This window comes from Manis pentadactyla, chromosome 3 (assembly GCF_030020395.1).
Source record: "Manis pentadactyla isolate mManPen7 chromosome 3, mManPen7.hap1, whole genome shotgun sequence".
NCBI lineage: Eukaryota > Metazoa > Chordata > Mammalia > Pholidota > Manidae > Manis > Manis pentadactyla.
The window spans coordinates 64,166,561-64,179,295 of NC_080021.1; the positions used below are offsets into that span (position 1 = coordinate 64,166,561).

Genomic DNA, 12,735 nt, shown 5'->3' on the forward strand with positions numbered 1-12,735 from the left:
AGAGGACAGTGATGACTGGGGGAAATCTGTGGAACTGTTCTTTTTCCTTATTCTCCTTAATCAACCCCTTCATTGACTCTTTCCTATAGTCCCTGTACTAGGAATTGAAAGGTATTCCCTTGGGAAAGATGTGCGATAAAGTACAGTAACTTAATTTTCATTACTTAATGACTGACTTAGTATCTTTTATCATGTATTTTAGTAAGCAGTAAAAGAAGCTATATACATTTAACCAAGAAATAATACAGATGATTATACTAGCTTAATTAGAATATACCACAGCATTTGGTCTAGAAGAATTCAAAGAATGTGTCAAAATGCCATATTTACAAGGATTGCAAAGTTGCCAGAAAAGTGTAAGATCAGCTCCACTAGAGGTTCATAGAAGACTGCTGAGAGCTGATACCCAGATGCCTCCCATCAGGTAGCTCACTTCTATTCAGTTATCCATTATTGAATATTTATTTGTAGTAAAACTGCCAAATGCAGAGGTTTTCCTCACTAGTGAATTTAATTCTTTATTGCCTACTAATGTTTTTCCCATAAAGGATTTAATTTTTTTAAACTAAGGTAGTGGCCTTATTCAGTTTGACCATCGGGCACTTTCCTTAGTTTTCAAGTGACATTGCCACCAAGGATTTAAGGGCTTCCTTTTAAAGATATTTATTATCCTGGTGTAGATTAACCATGAGAATATTGGAATTTTTAGCAATAAAAATAAATGAACTCTGCAATATTAATAGGTTTCTATACCCTGAATACAGAACCTTGTGTTTCTAGTTTGCCTGAAGTAGTGTGAGGGGAGATTCTGAATAAGCTGTCAGCCTAGTGAAGACCCTGAATTGACTATTGGAAATGAGTTTGTCAGCCAGAAAAGCCCCACTAACTTTGAATACTGGCATTTAAGAACATTGTTGTAAGTCAGACCAGCTCACATATCATTAAAAGAAAACCCCTTTCACAAAACGTATCTATAAATTAGTTACTAAGACAGTTTCATATTCTATTTGGTTTCTGCTCTGGTTTATTTATTTATTCATCAAGTATTTATTGAATATCTACTACTTGTTCACTTTCCCAGCCTAAAAAAAAAAAGTTGAAGCATTTATAGCAGTCTGAGTTGCAACTTTCTGTAGAGGAGGATTTATATTTTTATATTAGCTTTTACCATAATGAACTTTGAAGTCATCTAGTTCATACATAGCACCCAAGTATTGGAATTTCAGAATATATTTCTTGAGTTTTCCATGTTATTGTTTTTGTTAATTAGTCTTGAAGATAAATTCTTGTAATATAAACAGAACTAGAAAGTAAATAAAAATGAAAAGTTATACATGATTTATACTTAAGAAAATAAGTAAGAATTTTGCAGGAAATTTGGGGAAAAAATAAAAACAATTATTGGTAATTTACCCATCTTAACATGTTCATTTTAATTTTTGAGCATTCTTTTCTTTCCTTCTTCATTTTCATGGATTTTCATTTTAGTTGTGATTTTAGACCTGCAATTTTTTATTCTGCTTTTTTTACTTAATGCTACATGTACACATTTTTCATGTCATTATGTAATCTTCCAACAGTCTTTACTGGTTACATTGCATTTCATTGATGGATCCCTAGTTTATTTAGCCATTCCCTATAGTTGGACTTCTAAGCTGTGTTAACTGTTTTGGTTTTGTAAATAATACCACAGCGAGCAAAGCATAAGGCCTCTCCCATCATTTTAGATCTTATCTGAGGAAATTGCCAAGCTATAAAAATATAAAAAAGCAAAATTACTCTTTCTCAATTGAAATTATAATGAAATAAGACAGAGTCAGAGTTGGTGAAAGAATCACTAGTAGTTAATGGTAACAGTTAAAGAGGAGGGATGGCAGGGGGGTAGAGAAACACCATTGGAAACAAGAAGAATATAAATCCTACTTAAGGACAGTGAGTTTCCACCATAACCAATACACCTGTATTCCTGACACTCAGCTCGCTTTTGTCATTTTCACTGGAGTCACAGTGCCCTTTGAGGAGAGTGTAGGGCTCTCTCTGGCAAGAACTTGCCTCAGTATAGACCAGTCTTGTTATCCTTTCAATACGCATGATCATCTTTAAGAAACTGATAGCCCAGAAAGCACACCCTGAACTAGCCTATTCTGCCTTTTAAGTTTAAGTCTTCATTTTGCTTCCTACTGTTTTCACTCTATTTCAGCTTTTTTTTCATTTGTGATTTTAGCTGTTTGTAAATGATTCCTCAACATTTTACACTGACTTACAGTGTGAATTTACTTAAGTTGACGAAGGATAATTTGAATACATTATATCTCTGTTATGACAAGTGTTTTTCATATGCAAAATGGAAGAGTGGTGGCTATGTGCCATGTTTATGAAGTGCTTGGCAAATGTAAATGTTAGTTCTTTTCCCTGTCTTTGAAACAAATGTTTTTATTTTAGCCATTCTAGTAAGAACATACCTAGTTGCCTTCAAGTACTTTATTCGCCTCTGCATATTGCACAGCACCCTATGAAAGAACAACTCTGGGAAAGCAGGGAAGTGCTCCTTTTTGTTTATTATTTACAACCCCGTTCTCTCTTTTATCACTCTGCATGTGATTATAGTTCACCCTTAAACATCGGTTTGAACTGTGCAGGTCCACTTATACATGGATTATTTTTTCAATAAATATTATTTGGAAAATTTTGTAGAGATTTGTGGAATTTGAAAAGATGTTTTATTTTCTCTAGCTAACATTGTAAGAATATGGTATAAATTACATATAATATACAAAATATCTTAACCAACTGTTTATGTTATTAAGGTTTCCAGTCAACAGCAGGCTAGTAGTAGTTAAATTCTGGGGAAATTTAAAGTTATATGTGAACTTCTGACTGGGTGGGGAGGGGGGACAGTAATCAGCACCCCTAACCCCCCACTTTTTTCATGAGTCAACTGTATTTGATTTTAAAATGCTGAAAAAAGTCTAATATGTTTTCAAATTTCTTTAATGATAGTCACAACTTTTCAGTGAACCTCAAGGTGCACTCTGGTAATATGACTGATAATAGATAATCCTAGAGAAGAGCATTTAAAAGTGGTGGCTGACTTCTGAAGTTTAATATAGTTATAAGAAAATTGTAATTGTTATGGATTACCTCAGCCACAACAATTTCAATCATGTTTCCTCTAAAAACATATTTACTATCTAGGTCTGTTCCAGTAGGAAAAAACTTAATTATGAAAAAATTCAGATTGTAGTGATTAATAGTAAAAAGTATACAAATAAGTGATTATCTACTCTTCATCCCCTTGCTCTTAGCATTCCACTGAATCATGATTGGTAACAGTTAAGATAAAGCTAAGATAAACATAGGAAAAGTTAGACATAACACTCATCCACTGATAAAATTTATTAGCAAAAACCAAGATAATGAGTTGGCTCAAATCTGCTTCTGGTTGGATTGGTTACGATGGAAGGAGTTTCCTTTCTTTACCTTTATTTAATTTCCACTTGATGTCTTCAACAAGTGAATTCACTGAAGCACACTTCTTGTCTTTTACTGTATTTTTAAAAGTTAATATACTCTGTGTTTATATAAAAAATAATTTTATATATATATAATTTTAGAATAAAGAAGACCAAGGAGATCTTTACTGTGGTACCACTAAAGGAGAAATCAAAAGGTGAGCTGGCTCATCCTTTTCTCCTGCCATGTTTTACTAGGGTGTTGAATATCTATTATTTTATTCTATTTTATTTTTTAATGTTCTAGCTGTTATTTTATTTTATTTTATTTTTTGCTATCATTAATCTACAATTACATGAAGAACACTATGTTTACCAGGCTCCCCCCCTCACCATGTACCCCACACACACCCCACTACAGTCACTGTCTATCAGTGTAGCAAGATGCTGTAAAATCACTACTTGTCTTCTCTGTGTTGCACAGCCCTCCCCATAACCCCCACAACACTATACATGCTAATCGTAATGCCCCCTTTCTTTTTCCCCACCCTTATCCCTCCCTTCCCACCCATCATCCCCAGTCCCATTCCCTTTGGTAACTGTTAGTCCATTCTTGGGTTTTGTGATTCTGCTGCTGTTTTATTCCTTCAGTTTTTCTTTGTTCTTATATTCCACATATGAGTGAAATCATTTGGTACTTTTCTTTCTCTGCCTGGCTTATTTCACTGAGCATAATACCCTCTAGCTCCATCCATGTTGTTGCAAATGGTAGGATTTGTTTTCTTCTTATGGCTGAATAATATTCCATTGTGTATATGTACCACATCTTCTTTATCCACTGATGGACACTTAGGTTACTTCCATTTCTTGGCTATTGTAAATAGTGCTGTGATAAACATAGGGGTGCATCTGTCTTTTTCAAACTGGGCTGCTGCATTCTTAGGGTAAATTCCTAGAAGTGGAATTCCTGGGTCAAATGGTATTTCTATTTTGAGCATTTTGAGGAACCTCCATACTGCTTTCCACAATGGTTGAACTAATTTACATTCCCACCAGGAGTGTAGGAGGGTTCCCCTTTCTCCATAACTTTGCCAACATTTGTTGTTGTCTTCTGGATGGTAGCCATCCTTACTGGTGTGAGGTGATATCTCATTGTGGTTTTAATTTGCATTTCTCTGATGACAAGTGATGTGGAGCATCTTTTCATGTGTCTGTTGGCCATCTGAATTTCTTCTTTAGGTAACTGTCTATTCAGCTCCTCTGCCCGTTTTTTAATTGGATTATTTGCTTTTTGTTTGTTGAGGTGTGTGAGCTCTTTATATATTTTGGATGTCAACCTTTTATCGGATCTGTCATTTATGAATATATTCTCCCATACTGTAGGGTACCTTTTTGTTCTATTAATGGTGTCCTTTGCTGTACAGAAGCTTTTTAGCTTGATATAGTCCCACTTGTTCATTTTTGCTTTTGTTACCCTTGCCCGGGGAGATATGTTCATGAAGAAGTCACTCATGTTTATGTCCATGAGATTTTTGCCTGTGTTTTTTCCTAAGAGTTTTATGGTTTCATGACTTACGTTCAAGTCTTTGATCCATTTGGAGTTTACTTTTGTGTATGGGGTTAGACAGTGATCCAGTTTCATTCTCTTACATGTAGCTGACCAGTTTTGCCAGCACCACCTGTTGAAGAGACTGTCATTTCCCCATTGTATGTCCATGGCTCCTTTATCGAATATTAATTGACTATATATGTTTGGGTTAATGTTTGGAGTCTGTATTCTGTTCCATTGGTCTGTGGCTCTGTTCTTGTGCCAATACCAAATTGTCTTGATTACTGTGGCTTTGTAGTAGAGCTTGAAGTTAGGGAGCGAGATCCCCCCCCCCCACTTTATTCTTCCTTCTCAGGATTGCTTTGGCTATTCGGGGTCTTTGGTGGTTCCATATGAATTTTTGAACTATTTGTTCCAGTTCATTGAAGAATGCTGTTGGTAATTTGATAGGGATTGCATCGAATCTGTATATTGCTTTGGGCAGGATGGCCATTTTGATGATATTAATTCTTCCTAGTCAGGAGCGTGGGATGAGTTTCCATTTGTTAGTGACCTCTTTAATTTCTCTTAAGAGTGCCCCATAGTTTTCAGGGTATAGGTCTTTCACTTCCTTGGTTAGGTTTATTCCTAGGTATTTTATTCTTTTTGATGCTATTGTGAATGGAATTGTTTTCCTGATTTCTCTTTCTATTAGTTCATTGTTAGTGTATAGGAAAGCCACAGATTTCTGTGTGTTAATTTTGTATCCTGCAACTTTGCTGAATTCCGATATTAGTTCTAGTAGTTTTGGAGTGGAGTCTTTAGGGTTTTTTATGTACAGTATCATGTCTGCAAATAGTGACAGTTTAACTTCTTCTTTACCGATCTGGTTTCCTTATATTTCTTTGTTTTGTCTAATTGCCATGGCTAGGACCTCCAGTACTATGTTGAATAACAGTGGGGAGAGTGGGCCTCCCTGTCTTGTTCCCGATCTCAGAGGAAAAGCTTTCAGCTTCTCGCTGTTCAGTATTACGTTGGCTGTGGGTTTATCATATATGGCCTTTATTATGTTGAGGTACTTGCCCTCTATACCCATTTTGTTGAGAGTTTTTATCATGAATGAATGTTGAATTTTGTCGAATGCTTTTTCAGCATCTATGGAGATGATCATGTAGTTTTTGTCCTTCTTTTTGTTGATGTGGTGGATGATGTTGATGGATTTTTTAATATTGTACCATCCTTGCATTCCTGGAATGAATCTCACTTGGTCATGGTGTATGATCCTTTTGATGTATTTTTGAATTCGGTTTGCTAATATTTTGTTAAGTATTTTTGCATCTACGTTCATCAGGGATATTGGTCTGTAGTTTTCTTTTTTGGTGGGGTCTTTGCCTGGTTTTCGTATTTGGGTGATGTTGGCTTCATAGAATGAGTTTGGGAGTATTCCCTCCTCTTCTATTTTTTGGAAAACTTTAAGGAGAATGGGTATTATGTCTTCTCTGTATGTCTGATAAAATTTTGAGGTAAATCCATCTGGTCCAGGGGTTTTGTTCTTGGGTAGTTTTTTGATTACCGCTTCAAGTTCATTGCTGGTAGTTGGTCTTTTTAGATTTTCTGTTTCTTTCTGGGTGAGTCTTGGAGGGTTGTATTTTTCTAGGAAGTTGTCCATTTCTCCTAGGTTTTCCAGCTTGTTAGCATATAGGTTTTCATAGTATTGTCTAATAATTCTTTGTATTTCTGTGGGGTCCATTGTGATTTTTCCTTTCTCGTTTCTGATTCTGTTGATGTGTGTTGACCCTCTTTTTCTCTTAAAAAGTCTGGCTAGAGGCTTATCTATTTTGTTTATTTTCTCAAAGAACCAGCTCTTGGTTTCATTGATTTTTTCTATTGTTGTATTCTTCTCAATTTAGGCATGATTTATTATCTTTTTTATCTACTGCCACTTAAAATTTACTAATTTACTTGAGATTTTTAAAATCTATTAGTTCTGGGAGAAAAAGATGGCAGAGTAGGAAGACAAGGTGGAAACCTCCTCCCAAAAAAACATAAAACATGAGAATACAGTAAATATAACTAAACCTGGAAACAACCTGAAGACTGCCGAACAGACTGCCTACATCTGGGAAGAAAAGAAGACCACACAGAAAAGGGTAAAGTGGCAAAACCACTATTGAGCAGTACCCCAGTCCTCACCGAACCCCAGTCCACAGATGAGAGAAAGAGCAAAGGAATAGGGAGGGAGTAGGAGCCCAGGATCATAGAACACTGGCTCTGGACATCTGCCCACTTTACGTGGGGTTTGGTGATTAGCAGGACTGGACACCAGGGACAGCTGGAACATTCAGGTAGGCTGAGATCCAGCCTTCCCAAGTGTTCTGAGTATACTTGTAGAGAACAGGCATGCTCCACTGGTCCCCCTGAGAAAAAAAGCAAAGCAGGCAGTTTGAAAGACTTCCTAGCAGCAGGAGGGGTACCAGAGGGGCAAGTGTTGAATGGAGCTCTCTTCTCAGGAGAAAGGGCAGATGGACAGTACCTCCCAGCCTGCCCTCAGTCCAGCAGTTCAGGAACTCTCAGGAGCTCCAGACGCTCAATCCCACTCACTGGCAGCGCAGCCCCAAGGCTCCTCCCTGTGTGTGCTGCTGGCAGAAAACCCACTTGGCCCAGCAGTAGTATGAGACTTTGCTGCCTGGTAGGCAGAGGGAGACCCTCCCAACTTTATCAGCTTTCTTTCAGCCCAACCAGGGAGGTGCCTGCAGGAGCCAGCCTGAAGAGGTCCTTCCTCCCCATCGGTGTCCAACACAGCAGTGCTGCTTGTCAGGCCTGGGCAGAGCCACACATCAGCCTTCCCACCCCATTAACCCTGCAGCCCCACCCTTGCTGAAGGCCAGGCAGAGGGCAGCCTCGCCCATGTGACTCCAGCAGAGACTTCTGCAATGATTACAGAGGTGCAGCCAAAGCAAACCACCCACCTAGACCAAGACCACTACAGAAGCTGCACACCAACATCTGGGGTTCCCGCACTGGAGAGTAGAGTTGAGCTTCTGGGCATTAGAGGACACCTCTTTCAGAAAGCTATTGCTCCATAGCTCAGGAAGCAGCGGAACCACCTAATACAAAGGGAGAAACAGAAACCCTGACAGAATGAGGCAGAGGACTGTGTTCCAAATTCAAGACAAGATACCAGAAAGAGAGCTAAGTGAAACAGAAATCCCTAATCATCTTGATAAAGATTTCAAAGTAGAAGTCATAAACATGCTCATGGATCTACAGAAAAATTCAAGATCTCAGGGAGGACTTCAACAAGAGAAGGCCTGAGAAAGAGCCACTCAGAGCAGAAGAATACAGTATCTGAAATGAAACATACAATGGAGGGATATAAAAGCAGATTATTGCAAGTTGAAGAAGTGTTGACTGAAATGGAAATTAGGGAACTAGAAAACAATGAAGCTGAAAAACAGAAAAAATGATCGCTAGGAATGAAAGAATAGTAAGAGCTGTGTGACCAATCCAAATGGAACAATATTCACATAATAGGTAACAAAGGGATAGAAAGTCTCTTTGAGGAAATAATTGATGAAAACTTCCCCAAGCCGGGGAAGGAAATAGACACTCAAGTCATGGAAGTGCAGAGAGCTCCTAAAAAAGGAACCCCAGGAAGATAACACCAAGACATACAATAAAATAGCAAAGATCAAGGATAAGGAGAGAGTACTGAAAGCACCCAGAGAGAGAAAAAAAATTTCTTATAAAGGATATCCCATCAGGCTATCAGCAAACTTCTCAGAAGAAACTTTACAGGCTAGAAGGAAGTGGCATGATTTATTTAATGTAATGAAACAGAAGGACCTCCAACCAAGAATCCTCTATCTGGAAGGATTATCATTTAAATTTGAAGCAGGTATTAAACAATTTTCAGATAAACAAAAATTGAAGGAATTCATCACCATTAAGCCAGTCCCACAGAATATGTTAAAGGGACTGCTGTAGATGGAAATGTTCCTAAGGCTAAATAGCTTTCACCAGTGAAAATAAACCCACAGTAAAGGTAGTAGAACAATTAATTACCAAGCAAGTATGAAATTAAAACAGAAGAAGCAGAATCAACTATTCCCAAAATCAGTCAAGGGATACATAAAAAGTACAGATTATGACATCTAATACATAAAGTGTGGAGGACAAAGAAGAAGAAGAAAAAGTATCTTTAGATTGTGTTTGAAATAGAGTAATGAGCAATTTAAGATAGACTGTTATATAGTAAGAAAGCGATCCTTGAACCTTTGGTAATCACAAACTAAAGCCAACAATAAATACACAGACATAAAAAGAAAGAAAGAGAGAGAGAGAGAGAGAGGAGAAGGGAAGGGAAGGGAAGGGAAGAAGGAAGGGAGGGAGGAAGGGAGGAAGGAAGGAAGGGAGGAAGGGAGGAAGGAATCCAATCACACCACTAAAGAAATACATAAAATAATAAGACAAGATTATAAGAGGAACAGAGGGGAGCCAGAAAAGCAACCAGAAAACAATTAATAAAATTGCAATAAGTACATATCTATCAGTAATCACCTTAAATATAAATGGACTGAATGCACCAATCAAAAGACAGAGAGTGGCAGAATAGATAAGGAAACAAGACCCATCTATATGCTGCCTACAAGAGACTCATTTCAGGCCCAAAGACATACATAGACTAAAAGTGAATGGATGGACAAAGACATTTCATGCAAATAATAGGGAGGAAAAAGCAGGAGTTGAAGTACTTGTATCAGTACTTCAGACAAAATAGATTTCAAAACAAAGTAGAAGAGACAAAGAAGGACATTACATAATGATAAAGAGGTCAGTTGAACAAGATATAACCATTATAAATATCTATGCACCTGATACAGGAGCACCTAAATATGTGAAACAAATACTAACAGAATTAAAGGGGGAAATAGAATGCAACACATTCATTTTAGGAGACTTCAACACACCACTTACTCCAAAGAACAGATCACCCAGACAGAAAATGGGACAGAGGCACTGAAATACATTAGAGCAGATGGACCTAACAGACATCTACAGAACAGTCCACCCAAAAGCAGCAGGATACACATTCTTCTCAAGAAGAGGAGGGACTACTTCCAAACTTATTCTGTGAGGCCAGCATCACTCTATTACCAAAACCAGACAAAGACACAACAAAAAAAGAAAATTACAGACCAGTATCCCTGATGAACGTAGATGCAAAAATACTCAGCAAAATATTAGCAAACTGAATTAAAAATAAATGGAACAGATCATCCATGATGACCAAATGGGATTTATTCCAGTGATGCAAGGATGGTACAATATTCATAAATCAATCAATGTGGAACACCACATTAACAAAAAGGATAAAAATCACATGATCATCTCAATAGATGCTGAAAAAGCATTTGACAAAATTCAACATTCATTCATGATAACTCTCAACAAAAGGGTTATAGAGGGTATGTACCTCAACATAATAAAGGCCATATATAACAAACCCACAGCCAACATTGTACTTAATAGCAAAAGCTAAAAGCTTTTCTGCTAAGATTGGGAACAAAACAAGGATGCCCACTCTCCCCACTTTTATTCAACATAGTACTGGAGGTCCTGGCCACAGCAATCAGACAACACAGAGATAAAACAAATCCAAATTGGTTAGGAAGAAATTAAACTGTCACTATTTGCAGATGATGTGATATTATACATAGAAAACCCTAAAGACTTCATCAAAAACTATTAAAACTAATAACTGAATTCAGCAACATTGCAGGATACAAAATTAATACACAAAAATCTGTCCCATTCCTATATACTAACAATGAACTAGTAGAAAGAGAAATCAGGAAAACAAGTCCGTTTACAATTGCATCAAAAAGAATAAAATACCTAGGAATAAACCTAACCAAGGAGGTGAAAGACCTTTACTCTGAAAACTGTAAGACACTCATGAGAGAAATTAAAGAAGGCACCAATAAATGGAAATCTGTCCTCTGATCATGGATAAGAAGAATTAATATTGTCAAAATAGTCATCCTGCCCAAAGCAATTTACAGATTCAGTGCAATCCCTATCAAAAATACCAATAGCATTCTTTAATGAAATAGAACAAATAGTTCTAAATTTCACATGGAACCACAAAAGACCCTGAATAGCCAAAGCAATCCTGAGAAAGAAGAACAAACCTAGGGAGATTATGCTCCCTGACTTCAAGCTCTACTATAAAGCTACAGCAATCAAAACAATTTGGTACTGGCAGAAGAACAGATCCATAGATCAATGGAACAGAATAGAGAGCCCAGATATAAACCAAGCATATATGGTCAATTAATAGACGATAAAGGAGCCATGAATATACAGTGGGCAAAAGACAGCCTCTTCAACAATTGGTGCTGGGAAAACTGGACAGCTACATGTAAGAGAATGAAACTGGGTTATTGTCTAACTCCATACACAAAAGTAAACTTAAAACGGATCAAAGACCTGAAGCCATAAGACTTTTAGAAGAAAACATAGGCAAAAATCTGAATATAAGCATGAACAATCTTTTTCCTGGACACATCTCCTTGGGCAAGGAAAACAAAATAAATGAACAAGTGGGGCTACATGAAACTAAATAACTTCTGTACAGCAAAGGACACCATCAGCAAAACAAAAAGACATCACACAGTATGGGAGAATATCATCATAAATGACTCATCTGATAAAGGGTTAACATCCAAAATATATAAAGAATTCATATACCTCAACATACATAATACAAATAACCCAATTAAAAATTGGGCAGAGGACCTGAACAGACACTTCTCCAAAGAAGAAATACAAATGGCCAACAGGCACATGAAAAGACGCTCCACATCGCTAATCATAAGAGGAATGCAAATAAAAGCCACAATGAGATATCACCTCACACCCATTAGGATGGCCACTATCCAAAAGACAAGAAATAACAAATGGTAGCAAGAATGCAGAGAAAGGGAAACCCTCCTATGCTGTTGGTGGGAATGTAAATTGGTGCAGCCACTGTGGAAGGCAATATGGAGGTTCCTCAAAAAACTAAAAATAGAAATACAATTTGACCCAGGAATTCTACTCCTAGGAATTTACCCATGGAAAACAAAAACCATGATTCAAAAAGACATATGCACCCCTATGTTTTATTGCTGTACTATTTGCAATAGCCAAGATAGGGAAGCAACCTAAGTGTCCATCAATAGATGATTGGATAAAGAAGTGGTACATATACACAATGAAATATTATTCAACCATAAAAAGAAAAGAAATCCTCACACCTGCACAATATGGATGGATCTAGAGGTATTATGCTCAGTGAAATAAGCCAGGCAGAGAAAGACAAATACCGTATGATTTCACTTATTTGTGGAGTGTAAGAATAAAGCAAAACAGAAGGAAAATAATAATAGCAGACTCTTAGACACTGAGAAGGGACTAATGGTTACCAAGGTGGGTTGGCATGGGTGTAGGGGGAGGGTGAAGGGGGTAAAGGAGCACAATAATAGGGAATCACAATATAAGTTGGTCACAGGGAAGGTAGTACAGCATGGAGAATATGGCCAATGATTCTGTAACATCTTGCTACATAGATAGATAGTAACCACACTAGGGGGATGAGGATTTAATAATATGGGTAACTGTTGAACCACTCTGTTGTACATTTGAAACCAACATAAGATTATACATCAATGATACTTTAACAAAATTTTTTAAAAAGCACCTGGAACAGTT

At 37.2% G+C, this 12,735-nt stretch overlaps 1 protein-coding gene across 3 annotated transcripts in view; it reads left to right on the top strand.

Annotated features, from left to right (window-relative positions):
* The window catches only part of C3H8orf89 (chromosome 3 C8orf89 homolog), a 47,259-nt gene that overhangs the window by 17,126 nt on the left and 17,398 nt on the right, over window positions 1-12,735 (top strand). For 2 of the 3 annotated variants that reach the window (XM_057497977.1, XM_036886273.2), the window contains 2 exons: window positions 271-424; window positions 3,615-3,670. In XM_057497977.1, coding sequence (XP_057353960.1) covers window positions 271-424; window positions 3,615-3,670 — 210 coding nt within the window. Of the gene's footprint in view, window positions 1-270; window positions 429-3,614; window positions 3,671-12,735 lie in introns of those variants that run through there. The other variant, XM_057497978.1, reaches the window with a different exon arrangement.